Consider the following 24,007-nt stretch of genomic DNA (forward strand, 5'->3'; position numbering starts at 1 on the left):
GGATTGGGGTGGAGGGTAGGTCAGTAATCTGAAGGGGAGGGGTCCATTTGCCTCGGACTTGATAAAAGACGGTGCCACGGTAGGCATTGGAAGCTAGATGGTGGGTCACCGGGTGGTTGGGCTTTAGGAGGGGTGGTCTCGGAGGATGGTGTGGACAGTGAGCACTCCTGAACCTTTGAGGCAGAGTTTGACCAGGGGGGTGGGTGGGGGATATGCCTCGGAATAAAAAGGACTTCGAGTAAAGAAAGGGGGGTCACCCGGTGGCAACCACTAGCACCATGATGATACGATATGCGACTCGAGTAAAGTTGGGGTGGGTAGTATGAGTCACTGAGAGACCCGGACCCTTGGGGGTGGGGTCATCTCGTCAACTGAACTGGTGGCCCGGGATTTTTGATTTGGCATGAAATGTAACGGCACGGTTGCCTTTCTGTTCACGGTGGCTGGCGGATCGCGGGACCGTCAGTCGGCAAACTTGGCCCGCGGCCCAACTTGCAAGACGTACGGTCAAGTTCCCCGAAGCCTGTCCCTGCGCGTTGTTTTAACTTAGTGATGGCAGTGGATTTTGCCTTTTCTCTTCCGGAAGTTCTCGCCCAGTGACTCTGTGAGATTGTCGTGCTGATCTTCAGTCACGATGATCTTTCTAAAGGAACTCGGCCCGGAATGCCACGCCGCGGCAACCGCCCGTGACGGTACTCAACTTGCCAAACCCTTTTCGTGACTCCGAAACTACACTCTGAGGGCAGGGACAGTAAGAGTTCAAGTTACAGGCCGGGCAGTGACTCACCGGGCTCCCGGTCACTGTCAGTCGGACCGTACCGTTCGGTGTGTCCCGGCTCCGAGGGCCGATCGGACTCATTCGTACCGTACCCGGCGTACTGGCCGCCCGGTAACGGTCACCAGGTCGGCGTTGCGGCCCGCGGTGGCCACACTCGGAGGCTCGGAAGCCTAGTCACTAGTAGACCCCAGGCGGGGCCGCCCGGGGCCGTCGGTCCGGTCTGACTCAGTGATTCGCCGCCGCTCGGACAGCGGCGACCGGACGCCGCCGCGCGGCTGAGCTCGGAGTGGCCGAGCCTACCAGGGACTCAGTAAAAGAGCCTACCGTACTGAGTCCCTGGTAGGCTCTACTACTTGGCAAGTAGATCCGTCTAACGTCCGGATACTACTGACAGCTGCGGATAGAGCTTATCCCGAAGGGGCGGCTGGTGAGGAACCAAGTTGGCCCGAATGCGGCGTGAGAGCCGGGCGCGGCAGCAGATGCCAGTGACGAGGCTGAGCTGGCGGCGCCATGACCCGGCGTCTCCTTGAACTCCGAGGCTGCTTGTTCCTGTCACGGTCATTGTTGTTGAAATCTGCCTGGTGTTTCAGGTTCGATCTCCGATCACCTTGCTTGTCAACTTCAAGGGCAAGTCCGGTTGACAGTGAGTCGATTGCTCGATCATAGCTGAGAAATTGAACTTGGCACCATTTCAAGTCTCGGCCACTCCGATATCCCTGGCATACAACCTTTCTATGAACAACATCCCTAATAAGACACTGTGAATGTCCGTTAAGATTCCTTACTCGTGACATTGAACTGAATAGATAACCATCTTACTACTTCTGTCCCCATCTCGATTTTGTTGCAGGGAGGGTGTAATCTAACTTATCAACTTGCAAGTGAAATAACTAACACATCATACCTGACTTCCTTCAACCGTCCTGTTGTACATAGTGAACACTGCGCAAGTGAAGCTCATTTCAATTTCAGGCAAGAAGCTCGACATATATACCATTCTAGATGCAGAAAAAAGAAGGAGAGAGTGCAAACATGTCGCTATTTGGACCGCTGATGGAGTGTTGCTCGAACAGAAGAAACAACGATGAGGTGACAACGAGCCGATCCTGATCTTGCAATGGGTTCAAATTCACATGAGTGTTCTTGATTTCTACTTGTGTTGGTGGTGTGGCGAGCTTTCACATGCCTCTGTTGTTCTGGAGTGCATATCAAGTTCATTTCGACAACTCTTGACGTTTATCATTTGCAGGAAGGCAGGCATCTCGGCGACCGCGGACAGCTCTCTGAGAAGATGCGAAGGGGAATTGCAGTAGACATGTATCAGCGAGGAAAGCATGATTTCCAGCGCAAGGAAACGAAGCATCAACCAGAGTTCAGCGCCATAGGATCCCATTCACCAAGATTATCGAACTTGCAGGATTCTCCGAGGATACAAGACCTTCAGATGGTTCTGCCGAGCTTGCTCTCCTCCCCTTGGGTTGTTGACACCTTCCCACCAGCACTCTCCCCGCGACAACGTTGGTGTCGGCATCATCTTCGATGCAGGCACAGATGGCAAGGGGCCAGATGGCATCGGCCTATGTGTCAACGGGCTGAGCCCGGACGGGCCAGCCGATCAGTGCAAGTCCATCCACATCGGCGACGTTCTTGTAGAGATTGATGGAGTTGACGTGCAGGGGAAGACAGCGGGTAATGCTGTATTCTAGTTGCTTCATTGCTTGCAGACTGTGACCTTGAAGCAGGAGAAATCTCTTCGTTGATCTTGGGGCGTCCGGGGAGTTCTGTGCATCTCAAGTTCTTCTCTCGTGAGTTCTGCTCTTCCGAGTCTCATCGAGTTTGAACGCGAGGTCGCAGGCGGAAGATTTGATCGTCCATATCATGTCACTATGGAGCGCAAGCGGACAGTCAACAGGCGTTTGAAATTGCCGCATGACTGATTGATACTCAACGTTTGTTGTAATCCAATGCAGCTGGTTGGTGCTCCCGCTAGCAGAGTGTAGCATGCGCAAGCTTCACATGAATTCAGGATCAACAAAACAACATGTTCAGCAACACATTACACAGATCGAATTTATTACACGGAATCAATAAATGTCTATAAATTGCCACAGTTGCCCTTTCAGGGACAAGTACAGTTGTCTAGCTTACTTTCGACTCATCGAACTCTGCAAGCCGTTGGCGTATCGCTCAAGTTGCTGCATCTGTCTGAGCATCCTCTTCTGCAAGGGGAAGGAAATGAGCAAGAATATCTCCAAGGGAAGCAAACGTTCTAACTCGTTCTCACTCACCGTTCGGCTCACATCCCTCCTATTATGGGGTCTTGCAGCCTGAAAAAGCTGCTGCAGTTGAAGCTGCACGGACGAACTTTCAGGACAACCGGTGGAAGCAATTCTCAGCCGAACCTGTTTCTTCCTTGCACTCTTGTCATCAGGCTCTCCAGTAATCTTGAGCGGTTTGGAGGACAAAGGAGTCATCCCAACGACACTGGCTCTGATGTGATAGCTACATGGAGATCAACTAACACGACACAAGTCAACAAGCACTTACGGAGGCTCGTTGTTCGGCCCACTCCCAGTGAAGAGGTCAACCGGAGGAGGAATTTGTGGCATGATGGGATAGTTCCTCATGAACGTGTAGTTCACCTGTTGCCCTCGTCAGCACAGCGAAGCGAATCCGTGTAAGATCATTATGCCTGCGGCATGAAAGTAGTTCCTGGCTTGATGCTTTCTGTGTACAACTTGAATGCGTCTACAGTATTTGGAGTTGAACCAAAAGGGGCTGAGTCAGGATCCAACTGCACCTGAATGTTCACTCGTCAACCGCTCATCTGCGCCTGCACATCGTTTCTTACCGCGGGGAAGTTAACCCAGTCAGGCTGTTGAGGGACGTTGACGGTAATCTCTCCCTCATCATCTCCTTCAGACTTGCCGATCTTGATCTGTGTCATGGAGGGCTGCATCATGCCCCAAGGTGTAAACGGAGGCATGTTGGGGGGAGGCTGAGGGACCTGCCAGCCATTGAGTCATCAAAGACTCAAGAGGACAGACAGCTGACATACCAGGGGCTGCACAGTCGAGGAAGGAAGTGGTCCATACGGATAGTTAGAATAAGTGTTGAGAGCGACAGACTCGGGGAGAAGAACCTTTTCAGGCTTAGGATAGGATGCAATCACAGTCGACGGCCTTGGCCTGTAATGGCGGTGAGCAACCCATCAACTTCGAAGATCGATCATATTACATTGGTGCCATGCCAGGATAAGGATAATAACCTGCTCCAGGACCAGGATAGGGCGTCTCAACCACTCGAACCTTCACCTTGTCCCCGTCCTCCTCTTCCTCAAGAGAGCGCGCCGATTGTGTGCGACCGCCCCAGACAAGAAGGATTAGGGCAGCCGACGCCATGGCAAGGGCTGAAGTTGACACAACGAGAGAGGTCGTTCTCCTCCTAACCATCCTGCCTCTCTCTTCCTCTCCTTGCTCTCCTCCAAGCAAGCTCCTCCCCTCACCCGCGACCATTCGCTGATGGCTACCTGTAACGGTAGCGCAACGGAACATAACCATAGCTCGGCCGAATCATGATGTGAGGTACCGTACGGTCCCCCTTGGGGCCGGCCCGGCCCTGAGGCCCGGCCTCAGTGACTCGTCGGCGCCGCCGCCGCCGCCGCCGCCGCCGCCGGGGCGCTCTGCGGCAGTGCCGCCCGGCCTGACGCCCGGCCTGACGCCCGGCCTGACGCCCGGCCTGACGCCCGGCCTGCACCCCGGGCCCGGACCGTGACCGTACCGTACGGCTCGGAACTTGTATTTCGCCACTGAGCCGCAAGTCACGTTTAAGTTATCCACTAACTTAAGTTACGGTCACGGCTACCGTGGCACCGTGACTGACCCGCCGGGCCGCGGGCCGCTGAGTCCTCGCACCGCGCCGCGATGCCCGGCTAGGAACCGACGGTGACTCGGAAGCCTGAGTCTCTTCAAGGTTGCCATCCCAAACATGCCGGGCACTGACAGCAACAAACGGTCAGAGTTAGTCAGAGCCAGGCATCAAGTAGCCTCCGTTCAAGTCACAAGTTCGAGACAAGCCTGCGGTAGCGAGCCATTGCAGCATCTGATTCGGCAAATCATCTCACTGCCATACCTTTCGACAGAACGCTCCTGATGACACTGTTGCTTTCCCGCATGTCACACAAATGATCTGAATCTGAAAGGAGTCAAAAGTCAACTTTCACTCGGATCAGCGATCCACAAGCATCAAATCATTCTTCACATCTCTGTGCAAGTGCCGCGATGGGCCAAGATTTCTATCCCTGCAACACACAACAGCAGTCACAAGGAAGCAAAGCGCTCAGACGTGATGCTTCCAGACCTTTGAGCTGCACGCGAAAGAACTTGAACCTTTTCAAAGTTCGAGTCTGCAATGGACGACATCGATCAAAGTTCCCATCATACTGGAAGGCAAGACCTCTTTCGCCGACATCACTCCTCCTGAGCAGCCGAGCTTCATGCACCTTTGCTCTCGAGTCCTGATGAGTGTCATGTCGAGTTACTTGCACCCTGCTATCGCGTTGCCGCTTCTCTTCATTCTCCGAATGCAGCATGCTCCTGAGCAGAGTTCGGTACCTCCGGAAGCGGTTCGGGTTCTCCCCGAGGAATTCCGCGAAGTTAGAGTGAGGTTGAGAACTTCGAGGGACCCCGCCAGACATGATGATCTTCGGAACGAGCGGAAATCTAATCATGGAGTATTTCTTGGATTCGTTTTGCGCGTTTTCATACATCTGAACAGCGCATCATTCATTGATTTATGCCGAGCATGATTTCACCTGAAGAATTTCTGGAGGAGGAACAGGAAGCTTTGTTCCCAAGAAATTTCAATCACACGTCTCTCGAGATATTCGTCACCTTTGATATAAATTCTTCATACTTGGAATTCAGCACGTCGTCTTCAACCACGAAGTCAGGTAACTCGATGTTGCGCACAAAAGTCTTCTCTGCAGGTTTCGAACTCAACCCGTGTTCTTCTTTTGCACCTTGCTGTATTCCTGTGTTTTCGTGGAGAGGTATCTTCAAAGGTGAAGGAGAAAAGTAACGAAACTGATTACCTTCAAGCTCAAGGGCAAGACGAGCAAACTCGTCCACGACAGAATCCGTGTCGAGCTCTCCCCACGAGGGCAAAGGATCATTCGGAGGCTCTTGTGAGACTGAAGGATCGGCCTCGTGATGGTTCAACAAAATCTTCTTGGCATTTGCATACTTTCCCTTGGACGAATACAAAAGTGCCAACTCTGTCGACACGCCTGCGATCTCAGAGAATCTGCTGGTAGCCTGGTAAGCCTTGACAAGAGACTGATAATGCTTGATCGCCTTGTCTGTCTTGTCCAGAAGTTGATATGCCCTTGCAAGTACCTTATGAGTGTCGATGATGCCATTCCAGTTGTAATCACTCTTGGCGAATTCAAGAAATTTCTTCAGATATCTTATAGATTGATTGTACATCTTCTCCTCGAAGAACGCGATACCGAGACATCGGTATATGTTGTGAACGGCCTTGTCATCAATACCTTTACTTCGCTTGGCGAACCGAGTCACATCTTTTTCCAAGGTGACTACAGCTCTGTAGTCACCCCTCTCGAATTCCCTTGCAAACCGATGAAAGCTTTCGATCTCATGCTTCAACTCCCTCGCATGCGCACGGTGATCTGTCCCTTGAGACTCTGTCTCGCTCGCACTCATGCCATGGGCGACACGTCACTTGGCTCTACTGGACACGCAGGGTTGGTCATGCACACATGTACCACTCTCACTCTCGCACTCAGAGGGACGGCTCTCTGTCTGTCTGTCTGTCTGTCTGTCTGTCTGTCTGTCTGTCTGTCTGTCTGTCTGTCTGTCTGTCTGTCTGTCTGTCTGTCTGTCTGTCTGTCTGTCTGTCTGTCTCTGTCTCTGTCTCTGTCTCTGTCTCTCTGTCTCGCTCTCTCCCTCTTGTCACACACACTTTCTCTCTACTGTCAGTGAGTTGAGGGAGAGGCGTCACTTTGACAAACCGTTGACTCTTTTTAACAAGTTTCACTGAACCGCTCATCATCAGCTTTCTGCCTCACTCTGATGAGTCCAAGTCACTGACCCAGCGTAGTCCGGGAGTTCGCCGCGAGCTCCGGGCCGCGACAACTCAGGTGAAGATTGAGATCTCAGGAACTTGAATCCGGCAGCTTTTCATAGACTCGATCGTACACGTCCAGAGTGCTAGCGTTGCCCTGCGGGTTGACATTGTAATTGTACCTAAGACGTCCAGGGTCAGATGGAAGACTAGGATGGATTGAAAAGTATTCGCTCAAGTCACCACTCAATCTTGTCCGGATCAACATCTTCCCATTCCTCTGCAGGCCATTCCGTCCTGTCCCTTTCATCTGTCATGAATCCCGTCAGACCAACAAGGGGAAATCCGAGGCAGACACACGTGGAAAGAACTTGAAGAAATCCTTCCTTGAAATCCTCGTAGGCTCGATATCTTCGATATGCTTGACGAGCCTTGTCAAACCTCTACATGTTCCAAAGTTCCAGTCAGTGCAGCCGCCTCCTACTCTCTTTCCTGACTTGCAAGTGAGGCACGGTAGAGGATCGTAACGGCAAGGGCAAAACTCTCTCTTTGTTTGAGCTATGATTTCGCTCCCGTTGAAAATCATCTGCCAAGACAAAGTTTCAGAGCTCCAGACAACCTCATCGTCAGCGACGAACAGGCTGTCGGGGAAGCTCAGTGAAAATCCTCGGCGGTTCCTGTCCATGGGCCACAGCGATCTCCTCAGGAGTCATCCAAACAGGCTTTCGACGTTATCAAGCACTCAGTTCGTGACATGCCAGCAAGCCAAGTCAACTCACCTCTTCACCAAATTCCGAGATGTTTGGTAGATCTTTCAAGTCTTTATCAGTGACTTCTTCGATGCGTCCTTGCCATCCTGTTCCAAGTTCACAAGTCGAGACAGTGATGGCAGGGGATGACCTTCTGGAGGAGGTACCAGCCTGTAGAGGTCCTTGACAGCAAGCATGTCCTCGTCCACCTCCGATTCCCGTTGCTGCTCGTTCTCAACATTCTCTTGTTCAGATGGGTCGCCTTCGTTTGTCTTGTTCTTGGTTTCCGAATTCCAGGCTGAGGCGTAGATCCTCGAGTACATCTCTCGCCAGGCAGTAGCATTCATTTCTGTCGTGCGGTCAATGTAGACTTCCTCAGGCAGGGGATCAAACCTGGATCAACTGAGCTTTCGTTGAATGACAGCTCGTCACCAGCTTCATCTGATCCAACACCAGTGAGATGAGGATACAACTTTATCACTCCCTCACCTTCGCTTTCCTCCCTCAGGGTTGCAGGATCGTGTACGGCAAAGAAGTTTTTGCGCTTATCCGGATCGCTGGTGGCTACGATAGACAAATCTGTCGAATTTTCCTCGGATACGTACTCTTCTAACAGCCCGTGCTGGTAGTATCCCCGGCCTTCTTTCCCGTCTGTGAACATGTAATCCTTTTTGGGCCCGAGGTACTGAACTCAAGCCCGTCAGCATTGCTCCAGCGCCATAATGGGTACGTACAGACGAGCTCTGGATGAAAGGTTTCTTCTGCTTGACTTTTGAACACAATCAAGAAGTCATAGGCAGCTCTCGTCTAACTGAATGATCACCTTCAGAGTAGCTGAAGCCGTCTGACAGTAATTTGGCGTCTGCTTTCTGTGTGGTTTCCAGAGTGTTGAAGTAACTACAGCGCATTTCATCATGAAACTTGCAGACTAGATCTTCTTCTCAAGACCTGTACAGATCCCAGAGACGCGAGAGTGGCGTGCTTGCATTTAAGAGAAGAGTTTTCAGCCATGCTCGAGTTTCACCATGCCTGTAATTCAAGTCAGCATGAAAGCAGCTCCGTTGGGTTGGGAACACTTGGCAAGAAACGCAACGAGCTCGGAACGCTCGATCTTTTGTTTAACTTCGTCATTGTCATCGAGCCCCTGCAAATCGCAGGATGTTATTACAAGCCCTTGCAAGAACAGAGTGAAGAGAATGACTTCGGTGATGTTGATCTTCCCAAGATGCTTCATGAAAGTCCCTAACACTGACGTTAAGTGACCTTGTGGGCAGGGCTCAATGTGACGATACCATTGTTCAAACTTTCATTATACTCTTGATCTACAGCTCCCAGAGCATCCTATCATCATCTCATTCAGGCAAGTTCCATGTAAGACGAGAGGGAGAGTACCTCAAACGATGCGGAGAACAACTCATCGCTGAAAGTGTCCTCAGAACTGAGGGTTGACGAGCTCAAGGGCTCCCAATCATCGTCCAGGTTCTCCTCATATGCAGACAGTTGTTCAGGACCTTCCGGAGAGAGGTCTCTCTGCCACACACATGATCAGACACCACTTACTCAGGAGGAGGACAAGGCTAGCAGAGTTCGAGTCTCACCCATTCCTGCGTCGGCTTCTTCTGCCTCTTACTGAGGGAGTCCATTCGACCTGAATCCGCCCTTCGAGCACCGCCTTTTTTATCAGAGTCACTGTCCTCTAGAGAGGAAATCCCTTTTTGCAGAAGGTTGGTCAGGCTGCAGAGCTGTAATCAGTGATATTACCTCTCACAAGCTCTACTTCCGATGACTTGGAGCAGGCATCCGGGCCCTCCAAGTTACCAGATTCATCCGACATGTGACCCGAACCTCCTCTCAGACAAGGTATCTTGTGTCTCGCACCTGCAGGCATCCCTCTTGACACGCATGACAGCAACCTGCCCAGGTTGGGACTGGTTCTACTACCCCGCTCCGTAGGCAGTTGCACCATTCTGTTGACAAGGCATGCTGGTTGTCCCAGCGCTCGTCTTATCAGTCTGATGAGGGGAAAGAAGGAAAATCGAGCTCCGTGCTCCTCCATATCTCCCTCCTGCAGCAGCAGGAGCAGCAGGAGCAGCAGCATTGCGCCTGCTCCCCGTCTCCCGGCCATGAGCCCGGTCGATCGGATCGAGTCTGCCTCGGGGAAAGCCAGCTCTGGATACTTCACGGATACCTTCACGGATACCTTCACGGATACCTTCACGGATACTGGCTGCTATTGCCTCGGCCGCGATAAAGTACTGAGGGTAGGGCAGTCTGTATGGATTATGGGGGGGTACATTGGTGCAATTGTACTCTAGGGGTAGGGTGCCTGTCATTGTTGCCGTTTCAGGCTGGGGTACTTTACACATCAACTGACCGGTGAAGAAATTTTATGAACCCGTACATGACAACACCCTCTGGAGAGTTCTCGTGGGGTGGTGGAGCATGGTTGATCGGAGGGGTGGGGTACATGTGAGGAGGAAGGCTTCAACAATGTCGTCTGGGTTCGGGGCGAGAGGCGGGACAGGCCGCTGTTATGGCTTCTGGACGGACTTTCATGAGTGCATGAAGCAGACAGACGACCCCAACACATGCATCAAGGCGAGAGAGGCAAGTTTCTCTTCTCCTTCTGCTCCTCATCTCCCTCTCTGTCTCTCTGCCTCCTTGGTCCCGTTCCCCAACGTCTCCTATGACAGCGGTTCCACTGAAATCTGATGCGATGGTTTGAATGTGCATTTTACCTCTGAGAGAATCTGTCTCATTTGGTTATCTGGGCTGTTTTTGTTTTGTTGTCTTGCTGTGGATCATAAGTGTAGTACTGCGGGTCGTAATTTTGATTGAATGGTTGTATACGAATCTAATTTGGATTATTACGAAGTGGTGCTGTATGTACTTCTTATCTACTAATATGAATCATTTCAAAAGCGACATGTTTGATTCGGGTATATTAGAGGATATTAGGAATAGATTTCAAACAGGATTGAAAGAACTTAAGTGTGTGTCAAGAATATCGTTTTTTCTCCTTTAATTTGAATATGAACAGGATTACTTTGAATGCTTGCACCATTTCAAAGAGATGGCAAGAATCAATGCCATCACCTTGGAAGCTCGTCGCCAAGAAAAATTGGCAAAAGAGGTGATCGTAACGAATTGTTCTTCTATGATCTCACTATTGCTTCCCAGCAAAAAGCTGAAACAAGTTAGGCTTTGTTTTGGATGGCTTTGTGATTTACGATTACAGACAAAATCGAACTTGAATCAATTTTATGTGTGCATTTACTTTGAAACTGATTGATGGAGGATGCGATAAAATCATGGAAGGTGAGGGCAGCGGGAGAAAGAGAAAAGATGGTGTTGATGGTTAGTCTTCTAGCTTCGATAACTCCCCAAGCTCGATCTCATCATCATATGCACACATGGGTTCATACTGCATCATATTCAGACTGCGGTCACGCTTTAACCTGCCCAAGGAGGGCAAGACAAAATTTTCTCACGTGCGGTGCTGAACGAAATCTATGGTTGGTCTCGCGTTTCTTGGGAGCAAAGTAGTTCTGATTCAACGTCATGGAGGATGATACACATTCACCCTTCCTCCCTCTACCTCACTCCCCCACTCCTTCTCTCCCTCATCACAAACTCTCGCTCTCGCCCTCACCTTGACATCAGCAAGGTAACTTCGAACGAGGTTCACAAGGTGATGGCTGCCGGATCTCAGCCCCATGCCAACTCTGAGGATACAGAGCGAGAAGCAATACACTGAATTCTCCGTCATATGCTGCTAGCAATCGAGTAGTCAAGCACACCAGCTGCGAGCCCGAACAGCAGTAGCAGCAGGTCGACCAACGGTAACCCATTGCTGCAGTACACTTAGTACTTCAGGGTCCTCCATTGGACTTGAGCAAGCACCTAGATTTCAAGCTGGATGGGATCATATCTTGAAAGAGACTGTGGATGGATGTGTTCTGTTGAAGAGATATCAATCCTTGACAAGACGAAATCTCAATATTACCTGGAGATAGGCCTTCACTGCGATGTAATCCCCAAAGCTGCCGACAAAGTCTGGCAAAGAACTGTTTCCAGACTGGCATGCTGGTTACTGCGAAGTGCGTCTATGGTCGAAAGAGAATTATACCTGGAGCCACTTTGACAGTTTGTCCACTGTTGCCTCAATCGAAGTTCCATTCGCCTGCTTCACGATCCAATTCTGCAAAAAATTCCCCATGATCAGATTTTCCCTCAGATGCACGTGACTGTGTGCAATACCTTGATGACCTCAGAGGGGTCCAACGAGCTTATTTTATGCACGCAAGTGTACCGCATTATGTCCCCGTCAAGGTACGCAAGGAAGATATCAAGACCATCTTTAGAGACCGCTAGTCCTGAAAAATGTTTGTCGTTGCTCTCTGGGCAAGATCGTCACCTTCCAGAAACGTCCGGCCAAGGCTACAAACCTCCTACTGAGAGCCTCAACAAGGTCCGTCCGTCCATGTCCACTTGGAACAGTCCACCTGGCGATCGCTTTTGCAGAAGAAGGACGTATCCATGCTCGTTCTGGCCACCCTCACCTTTGATGAACCCAAGGTCTCCGATCTTGCCGAACGAGCCACCTCCTCCCCATTCAAGCGCAACCCGCTCTTCACATGCTTTGTTGCTCTCTCCCTCCAGTAGCTCCCCTCCTAGCGTTCCATGCTTTTGCAAGCACAATTCATGAGCGATTGCGAGAGCTGTGTCTGACTGTCTGTCTGCCCACCAGACGACATCTGTCACGTGCTGATTGCCTTCATGCTGATGCCGCACTTTCGAGATCACGCGTGGCTTGTTGTTGGCAACATAGAAATCCTTTCGCATCCAGTCGAAGGCAATACCATCAAGATCGGAATTTTTCTGAAGATATTCTTTACAATTCGAGCGAGTGATGGAAATGAGATGGTTACGTTCACCTCTTTCGGCTCAAGCTGGAATGTTTCATGGAGGATCTTCGAATACTCTAATGTGTCTTCGAGAAGCCATTGCTTGCTCAAGTTCACGAACGTGATTCTATCATGATAGACCAGTCAACATTTCTCATCGCCAGACAAACGACCACACCTTGGCATGGAAGTTTCCACGTAACCAAAGATTGAATCCCGAACGTAGGAGAGGGCTGTCAAGCGCAGGGGTCAAGTAGGTAACAATGAGGTCTTAGAACACCTGTAATGTTCCCAAAGCCTACCATTCTACGTCGGTTTATGATTTTGCCTCCTGGCCAACAAGTAAGATCCGGTCGTGCTGCCGAAACGAAGGGGTCATTGATAACCTTGATTGTATTCGATGATTTCCATTCCTTTCTACGATAATGGCATTGGTGACAAACAGAAGTAATTGCATAACTGAATACCTCTACATTTCTATGGATCACCATCAGGGAATTGTTATGGTCGAAGTATGCTGTCCCTGACAAAACCACCTTACTCGGGCACATTTGGCAACACAAGTTCCGTTTACCCAAGACTTCTTCAGAAGTTCCTCGGAAATCATCAGCACTCCACTGGCTCTTTGTATCAACATGCGAACAAGAGGTGGAGTTGAGCTTACCGAGTTGACCTTGAAATCGTCGACGAGGCAGAGCCCGTCGAAAGAAGCACACGGGACGGGCAAATTCACATACAGGAGGGAGAGATACAAGAAAATACATCGAACCCCACGCATCGTCGCCATCCTCATGGTCCAAGAAAGTGTAAAATCACTGCCGTTCTTCGAATCTACATGTGTACTTCGAGCATACGGGTCGATTTTACGAGTCTCCGATTCGACCCCACCTGCTCAGTCCCCGTCTCCCTTCCCCTCCTCCTGCTCTTGTTTGATGCTTCTCTATAGCTTTCCTTCGCAACGTCTTGCTTCGATGCTCTTCCTCGTGATCGCTGCCCCCTCCTCCTCTCCTCAAGCGCTCATACTGACCAGTCAGGCCTCCGACATGTTTTCCCGCATGTTTCCGCAAGGTTTGGTGAAAGGTCTACCAGCTTCTCCGGTTTCCGTGGTCTGCCATCATTCCCTGCCACTTGCTAATGCTTGCAGGGAAGATGCAGGCAAAGTGAGAGGGAGAGCGTTGGGGAGGAAGAGCAGACGAGGGGAGAAGAGGAAGGAGGAAGGGAGAACGCTGTGTGGACCAAGAGCAAGGGCTGAAGGAGGTAGGAGGAGGAGCAAGCATCTGCTAGTTGGCACGACAAGACGCCAAACGTGTGTTGGAGGAGGCAGGCACAAAGGCGACGCACTCGTTAGGAAAGCTCCATTGCGACGGATACCCATGGACGCTGGATATCGCACAGGGCTTGGCCACCCATATACTCGGCAGTACTTCAACCCCATCGAGACCGGCGCCGCCAACGTACACTTGAACCCGTGGTTGCTCCTCCTAGCACTAATCCTGATCTATATCTGGTCAGATTCATTTTATGCATGATGAGGATGCTGATGAGCTCCATGACAGGTGGAAGACAATGATAAGTGGGAGCTCGCTGCTTGGAAGACAAGCAGCGCAAGCTACTTCTGGTACAGAGATGCACCCTAGCGGCTATGGATCGAGGGGTTATACGCGATTATGATAGATCGACAATAGAGTGTAGAAACATGTTCCTTTGTAGCTCTTGAGGATTTTGCCACGGATGGGATTATGCAGACAGTCTAACTGGGCATGATCATGTTCGATGTGACAAAGTTTAAGACAGGATTGATTGGCAAATACAAGTCTTTGTAATAGCTTTTGATACAAATCAACTCTGTGCAATCATTCCGCATGCTCTGCGATTCAGATTCATCAGCTTGTAAAATTTAAAACGGTCAAGTTGAGCCTTCGCGAGTATATGTCATGCTTTAGCATTTAAGGTATGTGCTTGTAACCCGTTGCGTTCCACCCCTTAGGATCTCTCAACCCGTACCTGCCGTTCAAGGATCAGGTTGAGTGCGATCAAGAGGCACTGCTCGTCACTTGTCCAAGTCTCCTTCAGTCACCGAAGGCACACTGCACCAACAAAGTCAAGACGGGCGAGAGCTGCAGAAGCCTCTCATCACTTGAGTCCTAACTTCACCGCCTCTTCTGCCGTGAGGGTGATTGGTCCACTGAGCCCCAGAGCTATGAGAAGCAAATATCAGGCGCGATGCTTCTGAGAAAAAAGTTGGTTCATCGGGTCCAACCTGCAGCTTCATCGGCTGTCAGCCTGTACGTGGTTCCAAGCAAGCCCAAGTCTGATTTGTCCTGGTTCGTGACTTTCGACTGGTGTTTCATGTCAGAACTGCAGAATTCAAGCAGGAATACATACCAAATTCAACCCCAAATGATCAATATCATCGTCAGTGACGGCTATAGGTGCAACGCCCATTGACTGTCATTAGATTATCAGCTTTTTACCGGGAAAATAGTGAAGGTGCACTACCTTGATGTCGTCGTCTGTTACAGGATCCAACTTCAAGCCGTATCTGATAGATTCGGACTGTCAGAAGAATGCCATACTCCATTGAGGTTCTACTTGTTCACATCATCGTCGGTGACATCGATAGCGTCACGTTGGCGCGAACCAGACGGCGCAAGCAACCCATAGCGATCAACATCTTCCGCTGGAGCACATGTCAGCACTGAACTCTTTGATCCCCAGCAGCGTTTTACCCGTCACAGGTTCATGAACGTCTTCGAACCCGCTCGGCGCAACCAGCCCGTATCGTTCTACGTCCTCGGGAGTGACCTGGATGTTTCCACCGTACCCGCCTGCTGCAGCTGTGGGTACACTCAACCCGAGTCTGAAGAGCACACGTCAGTCCTCAAGATGCTGTACACAAACAACCCACCTCTCAATATCATCCTTGGTGACATTGATGGCGGGGACATTGAACCCTGCCGGTGCTTTCAATCCGAGCCTCTCGATATCGGCATCCGTGACTTGAATGTTTGGGGTTTCAAATCCCTGTGGAGCAGACAGGCCTAATCGGTCGATGTCTTGAGCTGTAACAGTGATCGATTCCTCCTGGACAAGGCTGGTGAGGCTCTCATACATTGAAATACCTCCCAACATCTGAGGTTTACCGGAGTCAACGAAGTCCGAGCTCCTTTGTGATGAGATGCCAAGAGCAAGATAGCTACACAAGCTATGGCAGCGCCACAAACGCTAGCTTGAACACCCCTCCTCGTCCTCTGCTGCTTCTCCGCTGACCGTTGACTACAAGGTACAGATTAGTCCAGGGAAGAAAACCAATCAACATCCATAGGATCAACATGACATATGTACTCCATGTCGTCAAAACTCTAGAGGCAACAAGAAACCAACCACATCACACATCTGAGTTCAACACTGAGAGGCATCATGAGGCAGACGAGCGTTCGACTAGAGCCCTTCGGGGCAAGGGACCGGGGGATCAAGTTCACTTCATCACAACTCCACATCATGATATAACTGCCAGCAAGCAGCAAGGAAACAATGATCATACTTCACCATACCTTACTATGCATGGCTCGAACGTCCTGAAGTCTGCCATTACCAGCCGCACCTCCTCCCCGCCTTCTGTTGCCTCCCCTGCCATCCCAAGCTATATCCGTCTCTTTCCGGTTACTTCCGTTATTGAAAGGAATGGAAAACCTGTCGACAAGGGAGGGGTATCTTTTCCTTGAATTCGAGGGGTGGTGAACAAGGGTACGAAGCGTCCAATCAGCATGGAGCTTTTCACAGGGTGAAATGGTTATGGCAGGCGAGAACGACGACGAAGGACGGCAGATAGATGGAAGAATCGAACTCGAATCTGAGTTCTATCCGGTGTCCCGGAGAAAGACACCTTGAAATCTCTCCTTCTTTCCCTCAGCAGTGAAGAAAGACTGGAGCGTGGGAGAGGGATGAAGGTGCTTCAGGTGATACCGTCCATGTCCATGGGAGGAGTAGAGCGCGGAGTGCTAGAGATCTCCTCGTATTTGAAGGAGAAGGTGATCTTTCTCGCCCTGTCGTCTGTCTTGTTTTCTGACTGAGAGAACAGGGCCATGAGCCAGTCATCATGTGCGCAGGGGGAAAGTTGACAGAAGCTCTGAGGGGAAAGGGCATCGAAGTGATACTTGAGCCTTGCCTTCTGTCCAAGAACCCTATCAACATCTTCTTTCTTGTCCCATGGAAGCTCCTCCAAGCCATCCGGAGGTTTGGGATACACATCGTCCACGCGCGATCCCGGACATCGGCATGGAGCACTTGGATAGCTTGTCGGATTTCTGGGACAAGATACCTGACCACGCATCAGTGAGTGAGGTTGCTGGAATAGAGTGCAAGTTGTTGATCCTTTCTCGCTGCAGCGGAGCCTACAGCCTGACGAAAGGATTTTGGAAACGCGCCATGGCTAGGCCAATGTTGTGGGGTGCTTTCGTCGTCCTTCCTTCCAAGTTCCTATTTTCCTATGTGATGGCACACCAGGAAAGAATCATTGCTCGAACTGAGTGTTTGCTTGTACTGAGTTTTTTGTGCAGCATTTAAGTGCTGAGGATTCAACACCTACAACCTGTCATGGGCTACCAAAGTTCGCTCTACCTGATTCCGATTCAGGCCAGCTCAAGATCGTGTTATGGAAAGGGCGGTTGGTAGAAACGAAAGCAGTGATTATACCAAGGGGCATCGACACGTCACAATTTCAAATTTCAGGTAATCTTCTCGTGCAAGTGGACATGTCCTGTTGATACGATATGACAGAAGACAACATAAGTGTAGCAAAATGTTTTGCAATGAAATGGAACCTTTATGATTCCAAGTTGCGAACAGTGCTTCTTCCAGGTTAATCCTTGTTTGTCTTTCAACTTTTGTGAATTTCTATCACAGGGCGAGTAAGCAGGATAAAGGGACAACTCGACTTCATCAGAGCGTTAGTTTCTATCTTTCTCCGCCCTTTCAGAGTCATGATCTCCATTGCTGATACCTTGACCTCTTCGATGCAGACTAGCAACATTCAAGGAGACCGCGAAGGGTGTCATCCTGGGGATGCCAGTCAGACCGAACCGTTTCAGTAGGATGCTTGCTGATGAAACTGGTGTTCAGACCATGCATCATCAACATAGAACGTCTCATGCCCCTGGCAGGGAGATTGAGGAGGGAGTGCGGGTTGAGCTGCCAACTGGAGGAACAAATCCATCCTGACGAGATGCCTGGAGCTCTACTATGTGCTGATGTGGTTGGATATGATTGCTTGCATCCGCTCGTTTCCATCTGAATCACGGTACAGGTAGTGATCCCCTCTCTAACGGACGAAACGTTCTGTCGAGCCGTCATCGAAGCCCTGGCTATGGGAAAGATCGTCGTGGCGTACGAAGGAGGAGGCATATCAGAGATAAGGGATTTCTTGCGAGATGAGGTTAGTCATGATGGGCATCAGAGGCCCTGGTGACTCATCGCAGGGAGAAGAAGCGTTTCTCACAAGACTGCGACTCGTCGAGCGAGGAGATGTATTACCCCTGACATTCAGCCCGTCATTCCATCCTCCTCCTCTTTCCACTCCAGCCTCCTGCTTTCCAGCCTCCACGCTGCTCAAGCACTTTGGCATGAATGTTATCGTTTGCTCACTGATCATTCTCGTCTAGATCGACGCGCTATCAGAGGAGATCCAGTCATCACTCGAGGTAGTCAACTGATGGACATCGACGTTCTGATGTTACTTCAGCTCTTGGATGACACGGCGCCTCATCTTCGGCGTCTACAAGGTCTGGCGCTCAAGGTGTTTGCAAATTTGATACATCATCATAAACATCCTCTGTTTATCAGGTTGCTGATTTTGTGAGGAGAAAATGGAGCATCCAGAAGCTCTGTGATAGTGAGTTTCGAGTGTATTGCAATGTCATGGATATGTATCACAAGCAACGCGCACAACACGCGTGAATAAAATAGTGATATTAGTGATATCACTACAGAAACAAGATGTGTCCAGAAGAAAAATCACAGCCCAAAAAATCTCCACGATGATGTTCAAACGTCATCCTCTTTCACCCTGAAGTACCGTTTGATGTCCTTGAGAAAGTTCATGCACTTGCGATCTTTCTGTTGCAGCGTCTCTTGGATCATGTCTCGCAGGAACTGCTGATCTATCCCCCGGACCTCCAGGTACTCCCTGAACCCTTTCTGCAGCCGAGCATCCAGCTTGCTGAATCGCTTCGAGTCCAGACCCTCGAATTGTTCGTACTCTGCAATCGCGTCCTCATTCCCCTCCCGCTCGTCGCTCCTCTTCATGAACAGGTTGTACAGCATGGCGGACCTGCTGGCCTCGTTCGCCATGAAGCCGCTGTTCATCGCCGTCCCCAAGCTCAACCGCAGGATTCGAAATTCGCTCCAGCTTGCCTCGCACTCGAAGAAGAGGGGCAGCGTCGCTCGCTTCTTAGAGATGCCGATGAGAAACGTGGTGGAGTAATGCTTCGGGGGGATACGAGCCGGATGATTGGGCTGGGGGGCGTCTGTTCGCAAGACATCGTAAGTGGTCACTACGCTGATCAGCTCTTCCTCGTAGTCTCTCTCGTAGTACACGATCGCCGTCGGCTCCACGAAGTTGTGCATGTTTTCTTTCAGCTTGACTCTGCTCCAGGTCTCGTTCATGCTCTTGTGCGAGCTCATGTCCTCCCTCTTCCACTTCATCGTGTCCTCCACTGCTGACCGCAACTCCTCCATGTCACCTTCCTCCGACGCGCCCGACCGCTCCGTCGCCTCCATGCGCGGCCATGAAGTCGACCGGAAGAAGCGCCGTGGGACGCACAAGGGAGCAGGGGAGGGGAGGGAGGAGAAGGAGGAGGGAGGGAAGAAGAAGCCGCGCAGCATGGCCTTGCCCAGCCTGCACGCCAGCATTCTTGGTATGCGCCCGCTCATTCCCCGTCCTAATTTCTGTTCCCCGCAGTAGTCTGCGAAATTTTAGTTCGCCCCCTCCCAGCTCCTGCCCCTCCCCTCCCGCTGCCCTCACTTCCGCTCCCGCCCTGCGCCAGGGGGAGATGCAGGGAGGCAGGCAGGGAGGCAGGCAGGGAGGCAGGGAGGCAGGGAGGCAGGGAGGCAGGGAGGCAGGGAGGGAGGCAGGGAAGGAGGGAGGCAGGGAGGCAGGGAGGCAAGGAGGCAGGGAGGCAGGGAGGCAGGGAGGCAAGGAGGCAGGCAGGCAGGGAGGCAGGGAGGCAGGGAGGCAGGGAGGCAGGGAGGCAGGGAGGCAGGGAGGCAGGGAGCGAGGGAGAGAAATCTGAAAGCAAGCAGGGAAGGGAGGGAGGGAGCGGGATGGAGACGGAGGAGAGGGGGAGGGGAGAGTGTAATGAAGAAGGAAAGCATCCGGGAGTGGAAGGAAATGACGGCGGGAAAAGAGATCGTCAGAGCAAGGAAGGAGTGTCTGTGACGCTAGATCTGAGCAGACACCTGCGGCTGCAGCATGGCAACGAACGCAAAGGGGGAGAGGAATGTCAAGAAGGCCATGGCGATCGACCAGCGCCGGAGGCAGCGGCAGATGTTGGACAGGCAGAGATCGGAGCGCAAGGACCGGGTCATGCTGGTCAGCTGTGCCGCAGCTCGAGTGTAGGAGGAGAGTGAAGTTGATTCCAGGCAAGAATGATGGGAGGCGAGGAGGAAGGGGAAGATGAGAGGCAGGCACCAGCAGCGTGAGCTGAAGTTGTACATGCCCACGTTGCCTTGATGGTGTTCTGCTCAGCAGCCCTGAAGGGCAGGCAGACTCCAAGTCGAAGGCGAGCAGAGCACACAACCGGAAGCAGGTCGATCTCGACGAGGACACATGGAAGGGCAAGGTGAGGAGGAGCGAGGGTTGTGACGGTGCTGACTCGACCAAAGATGATGATGCCGGATTGGATGATAGAAGTCCCTGACGAGCTGCAGAACAAGTGGCTCGTTGCTCCGAGACCGCAAGGGTATCGCTCTCCTCCCGCTCGTCTTCGTTGTATCTCGTTCCCTCTTCTCCACGTCGCGGAGCTCAAGAACCTTTTTGACGCCTCCTGCTGCTGCGGCTTCTGCTTCTGCTGCTGCTCCTCTCCTGCTTCTCTCCTGCTCCTCTCCTCCTCCTCGATGTCCCTTGTCCACGTTCTCAAGTTTGATTCCGTGAGACAGGAGAAGATGTTTGGTCTTATCATCGGGCGGGAGAACCATAGCGCGATTAAGTGCTAGCTAGTCAACCATCTCTTTAGTCGTGATCTTGATCATCAGGAACCGGGAAAGTCTTCAAACAGTTTCAATCGGCCCTGCCGAACGGAGGGGTATCAATTGAGCACTTGAACGTCTGATCCCGATCGTGTTGGCTGACTTCATGTGATGTTCAGGTGTTAGCAAACAGGCAAGGGAGGATAGGAGGACACGATACGACGATCCTCGACTGTATTTTTGTCGACGAGCTCAACTGTTTCTTCATCTGTGATGTGATGTATGTCACGATGAGCAGATCATTGCAAAGAGTACAAGTGGTGATCATCCGAGCAGGTGCTGGAAAGGTCATGCGGTGTACGATTGTTCTGCAGACTTCAGACTGTTCTGGTGATAGGAGGTTCCCACATGGATGAGTTCTGACAGTTTCTTCAGGTTACAGCAGAAGATTTCGGAGGATGCTGCATTTGCCGCTCAATTCCACGAGCACGTGAGGACACGGTTATTCACAAGAACGTTCCTGACTAGAGCATGCTCGCTCTAGAACAACCCGTTTCCCTTGCACATCCTCCCATGGTACTTCTGCGATATGAATGGGATCGAATCAGCGTATAGGTCTTCCCTACCTTGCTTCAAACCTCCTGGGATCTGATGCGCCACCTAGGACCTTGAGTTGTCCATTCGTCAGGGATGGTTTGCAGGTTTGGCTTCACTCTCCCTCCTGCCATGGAGGGATGATTCTTGTGTCTGCAGTTCCTGCACAGAGAAAGCCACTATGAGATTGGACTCACTCCCTTAATGCTGCTGTGGAAAGACATGCAATGTGGTGGATCAATGACATTTTCAGTCTTGTTGACATTCCATGCAGGCAGCACATACTTGTCAGAAAGCTATCCCGGGCTTGACCCATCTGTTCAAGTAAATAGACCCTCCTCTTTTCCCTGCTCTTTTCCCTCCTCTTTTCCCTGCTCTTTTCCCTTCTCCTTTCCCTTCTCCTTTCCCTCCTCACCATCTCTGACCCACAAGGTCAGGTCGTCTGCCTACGAGTAATGGAGGATGGAGCATTGACCACGAGCGACGATCCTGCTGTTGTGATTACAAGGGCGCCCGATGAGCAGAAACAGATCATTCAGGTGGAGAACAAACACGTTGAATATGCAAGATGTGACGGAATTTATCCACAGACAAACTCTGACAAGCTTGCGTTGTTCAAGATCGCCGGGATCAGCATCACATACCCAGACAACTGCAATGAGATGTCCGTCAGCGGGCCGCCAGACGTGACGGTGGAGGCGATCGAATTCTTCTCTCCTGCAGGTGAACTTCAGTCTTGTGCAAGTTTGTTCACATCTCAACTATTTCTTCAAGCTGCTAAGAGGGCTGATGCGGATTCGTTGAGCAAAGCGCTGTAAGAATGTTTGTTGTTCCAGCCTTCTCGTGCTGAGCAACATCTCGAAGGTTTCAACAAGCTCTTCGCACGCAGCCGTTGAGCATCGAGGACATCGTTAACACCGCCATGGCTCAAGTTGCATGCTGTGCTCCATGAGGAGAGAGCTGGACGACACGGAGGACGTGAGGGAGGGGTCGGTCTGAGGTTGGCGGAGGAGACGAGGGAAGGTTCGGGAGAATGTGAGGAAAGCGGAGGAGACGAATTATTCTTTCAGAGATTCTTTCAATGAAACACTAGTTTACAAAAGGCCGGGGATGATGGCAAACTGCAATACAAGACAAGTCAGGGCGGCGCGCAGGATGAACAGCATCTCATCGTACGCTTGCAAGTCGTGAAGACTCTTCACCGAGTGTACGATACCATCTCCTCTGGGATTGGATGAATTCACATTCAGAATGTCAACCAGACCCGGCGGCTCACCGTGCGGACTGCGGTGATGCTGAGGTTGGTGACGGTGAAGGCGAGGATGAGCCAAGAGCAGTTGAAGTAGAGTCCATGAAACAGCGCCTGAAATGTCATCAGATGTGAAGAGAAGAACCAACAAAGTTCGTTCACCAGACTCAGATATCTGATTGGCAGCGTTAGAAATGTCTCCTAGAGCCTCTACACTCACATCATCACTTCGGCGGTGTAATGAGGGCATGTAGACACATTCCTGAACAACCAACCACTCGGCACCACATAGACAGAAGAATGCTGCTGCAAATGTAGGCAATTTTTCACATGCCAAGACTGTCTCACCTGTTGCATCGATCGCAATGAGGCTAGTTCTACATGTCTGAACCAAAATCGCTCTCAGCTCATCACAATCATTGGATACGGATCTCATTACGCCATGTGCTGGCATGCCATCGACAGGAAGAAGAAGGCGATGAGGACGAGTCGAAACCCGCTCAGCGCCGACGGATCATTGCCGGAATCCCGCAGGAGACTGAAAAAGTCGTCAAAAGGAATGGATAGCAGGGCAGGGCAAGGGCAGGGAAGTGTACCGCTCTTCTTCTACGAAAGATACGCTGACAAGGCTGTAGAAGAACAGGCCGATCTTATCATCGCACTCAAAACACTTCACAGATTGTTCGAGGAGGACACCATGATGGTTATCGGATGCTCCTTCCGATCAGCCGAGAATTTGGTGACAAACACGGATTCGTACAACCTCCTGAAGAGGTGGACCTGCGTTCTCACAGCTCAAAAATTCCGTCCCACACTGCAGAGTATTTCACCTCTAGGCATATCAAAGATGTTGATGCAGAGGTGTAGACGAAGAAAGTGTTCAAGATAAACCCCCATGCGTAATAGGCGATCCATACAGTCCTGGCTCCGATGTACACTCTGTACAACACAGAAGACAGGATTCACTCGCATGGAAACAAACACAGCAGGATTCTTTCCTTTTCAGCACATCTGATTCTCGATGCTCCTTGTCTTGCAAGGAGCTCAACTTGCCGTAATAGGAAACATCGTTGAGGTACCTGAGGAACTGATACGCCCGTCAGAATCATGACGTCATGACACATGCTGTTTTTTGGGTGAAGTGGGGAGGAGAGGAGGAGAGGAGGAGAGGAGGAGAGGAGAGGAGGAGAGGAGAGGAGGAGAGGAGGAGAGGAGGAGAGGAAAGGAGGAGAGGAGAGGAGGAGAGGAGGAGAGGAAACGATAGGAGGAGAGGAGGAGAGGAAAGGATAGGAGAAGTTGAACCTTCGAGCCCTTGCCGTCGCTGAGTAAAACCATCGCGCATGTCACTGCCAGCCATGTCGCTCGCAGCAAGGCGACCGCCATGCCGGCGCCCCGACAAAGAACCAATTGTCGGGGTAGGGTCATTGAAGTACCCAGATATCAGTAAAAATAACCCCTCTTT

The 24,007-nt window shown here is 51.2% G+C and overlaps 12 protein-coding genes across 12 annotated transcripts; 5 read left to right on the forward strand and 7 right to left on the reverse strand.

Annotated features, from left to right (window-relative positions):
- Window positions 1–2,093: 2,093 nt before the first annotated feature.
- GUITHDRAFT_138518 (hypothetical protein) lies at window positions 2,094–2,715 on the forward strand (the record flags this gene model as incomplete). Its single annotated transcript, XM_005832958.1, has 4 exons — window positions 2,094–2,225; window positions 2,278–2,467; window positions 2,521–2,583; window positions 2,633–2,715. 4 exons carry the CDS (start codon window positions 2,094–2,096, stop codon window positions 2,713–2,715), a joined length of 468 nt encoding a protein of 155 aa, XP_005833015.1.
- Window positions 2,716–2,922: 207 nt separating this feature from the next.
- Window positions 2,923–4,293, reverse strand: GUITHDRAFT_108073 (hypothetical protein; the record flags this gene model as incomplete). Its single annotated transcript, XM_005832959.1, has 8 exons — window positions 2,923–2,997; window positions 3,181–3,268; window positions 3,326–3,420; window positions 3,531–3,578; window positions 3,630–3,785; window positions 3,837–3,966; window positions 4,016–4,187; window positions 4,284–4,293. 8 exons carry the CDS (start codon window positions 4,291–4,293, stop codon window positions 2,923–2,925), a joined length of 774 nt encoding a protein of 257 aa, XP_005833016.1.
- Window positions 4,294–4,798: 505 nt separating this feature from the next.
- Window positions 4,799–6,501, reverse strand: GUITHDRAFT_108074 (hypothetical protein; the record flags this gene model as incomplete). The annotated part of the gene is made up of 6 exons (XM_005832960.1): window positions 4,799–4,854; window positions 4,910–4,972; window positions 5,138–5,183; window positions 5,234–5,294; window positions 5,392–5,546; window positions 5,671–6,501. 6 exons carry the CDS (start codon window positions 6,499–6,501, stop codon window positions 4,799–4,801), a joined length of 1,212 nt encoding a protein of 403 aa, XP_005833017.1.
- A 452-nt stretch (window positions 6,502–6,953) lies between these two features.
- Window positions 6,954–9,445, reverse strand: GUITHDRAFT_108075 (hypothetical protein; the record flags this gene model as incomplete). The annotated part of the gene is made up of 14 exons (XM_005832961.1): window positions 6,954–7,044; window positions 7,106–7,172; window positions 7,650–7,718; window positions 7,763–7,960; window positions 8,005–8,052; window positions 8,101–8,296; window positions 8,346–8,380; window positions 8,435–8,508; window positions 8,560–8,640; window positions 8,688–8,853; window positions 8,904–8,952; window positions 9,004–9,141; window positions 9,210–9,322; window positions 9,373–9,445. The coding sequence occupies 14 exons, from the start codon at window positions 9,443–9,445 to the stop codon at window positions 6,954–6,956; spliced, it is 1,398 nt and encodes a 465-aa protein (XP_005833018.1).
- Window positions 9,446–10,101: 656 nt separating this feature from the next.
- Window positions 10,102–10,903, forward strand: GUITHDRAFT_70946 (hypothetical protein; the record flags this gene model as incomplete). The annotated part of the gene is made up of 3 exons (XM_005832962.1): window positions 10,102–10,222; window positions 10,487–10,488; window positions 10,652–10,903. 3 exons carry the CDS (start codon window positions 10,102–10,104, stop codon window positions 10,901–10,903), a joined length of 375 nt encoding a protein of 124 aa, XP_005833019.1.
- Window positions 10,904–10,969: 66 nt separating this feature from the next.
- Window positions 10,970–13,305, reverse strand: GUITHDRAFT_108076 (hypothetical protein; the record flags this gene model as incomplete). The annotated part of the gene is made up of 16 exons (XM_005832963.1): window positions 10,970–11,035; window positions 11,103–11,159; window positions 11,264–11,364; window positions 11,412–11,464; window positions 11,515–11,570; window positions 11,618–11,689; window positions 11,741–11,812; window positions 11,872–12,011; window positions 12,060–12,492; window positions 12,549–12,645; window positions 12,697–12,751; window positions 12,799–12,849; window positions 12,905–12,935; window positions 12,986–13,041; window positions 13,093–13,135; window positions 13,183–13,305. The coding sequence occupies 16 exons, from the start codon at window positions 13,303–13,305 to the stop codon at window positions 10,970–10,972; spliced, it is 1,506 nt and encodes a 501-aa protein (XP_005833020.1).
- A 329-nt stretch (window positions 13,306–13,634) lies between these two features.
- On the forward strand, window positions 13,635–14,373 carry GUITHDRAFT_152510 (hypothetical protein). Its single transcript, XM_005832964.1, has 2 exons — window positions 13,635–14,025; window positions 14,075–14,373. Exons 1-2 carry the CDS (start codon window positions 13,892–13,894, stop codon window positions 14,187–14,189), a joined length of 249 nt encoding a protein of 82 aa, XP_005833021.1. The 5' UTR covers window positions 13,635–13,891; the 3' UTR covers window positions 14,190–14,373.
- Window positions 14,372–15,650, reverse strand: GUITHDRAFT_108077 (hypothetical protein; the record flags this gene model as incomplete). The annotated part of the gene is made up of 10 exons (XM_005832965.1): window positions 14,372–14,385; window positions 14,485–14,522; window positions 14,573–14,605; window positions 14,656–14,716; window positions 14,779–14,857; window positions 14,904–14,966; window positions 15,018–15,060; window positions 15,111–15,198; window positions 15,248–15,378; window positions 15,427–15,650. 10 exons carry the CDS (start codon window positions 15,648–15,650, stop codon window positions 14,372–14,374), a joined length of 774 nt encoding a protein of 257 aa, XP_005833022.1.
- An 839-nt stretch (window positions 15,651–16,489) lies between these two features.
- Window positions 16,490–18,229, forward strand: GUITHDRAFT_138522 (hypothetical protein; the record flags this gene model as incomplete). The annotated part of the gene is made up of 9 exons (XM_005832966.1): window positions 16,490–16,549; window positions 16,600–16,853; window positions 16,907–16,968; window positions 17,154–17,249; window positions 17,298–17,378; window positions 17,424–17,568; window positions 17,640–17,772; window positions 17,824–17,952; window positions 18,179–18,229. 9 exons carry the CDS (start codon window positions 16,490–16,492, stop codon window positions 18,227–18,229), a joined length of 1,011 nt encoding a protein of 336 aa, XP_005833023.1.
- A 331-nt stretch (window positions 18,230–18,560) lies between these two features.
- Window positions 18,561–19,400, reverse strand: GUITHDRAFT_138523 (hypothetical protein; the record flags this gene model as incomplete). Its single annotated transcript, XM_005832967.1, has 1 exon — window positions 18,561–19,400. The coding sequence occupies one exon, from the start codon at window positions 19,398–19,400 to the stop codon at window positions 18,561–18,563; it is 840 nt and encodes a 279-aa protein (XP_005833024.1).
- Window positions 19,401–19,986: 586 nt separating this feature from the next.
- Window positions 19,987–22,248, forward strand: GUITHDRAFT_108080 (hypothetical protein; the record flags this gene model as incomplete). The annotated part of the gene is made up of 13 exons (XM_005832968.1): window positions 19,987–20,106; window positions 20,157–20,212; window positions 20,263–20,356; window positions 20,400–20,476; window positions 21,039–21,092; window positions 21,138–21,192; window positions 21,247–21,317; window positions 21,367–21,403; window positions 21,456–21,528; window positions 21,729–21,835; window positions 21,887–22,019; window positions 22,071–22,110; window positions 22,161–22,248. 13 exons carry the CDS (start codon window positions 19,987–19,989, stop codon window positions 22,246–22,248), a joined length of 1,005 nt encoding a protein of 334 aa, XP_005833025.1.
- Window positions 22,249–22,495: 247 nt separating this feature from the next.
- Window positions 22,496–23,942, reverse strand: GUITHDRAFT_163089 (hypothetical protein; the record flags this gene model as incomplete). Its single annotated transcript, XM_005832969.1, has 10 exons — window positions 23,848–23,942; window positions 23,544–23,632; window positions 23,376–23,484; window positions 23,242–23,325; window positions 23,142–23,194; window positions 22,985–23,083; window positions 22,894–22,930; window positions 22,766–22,848; window positions 22,573–22,660; window positions 22,496–22,520 (listed from the first exon to the last, which is right to left on the reverse strand). Coding segments are annotated over exons 1-10 (747 nt in total), but the record flags the coding sequence as incomplete, so codon positions are not given.
- Window positions 23,943–24,007: the final 65 nt, after the last annotated feature.

The sequence above is a fragment of the Guillardia theta genome (assembly GCF_000315625.1).
Source record: "Guillardia theta CCMP2712 unplaced genomic scaffold GUITHscaffold_32, whole genome shotgun sequence".
Lineage (NCBI taxonomy): Eukaryota > Cryptophyceae > Pyrenomonadales > Geminigeraceae > Guillardia > Guillardia theta.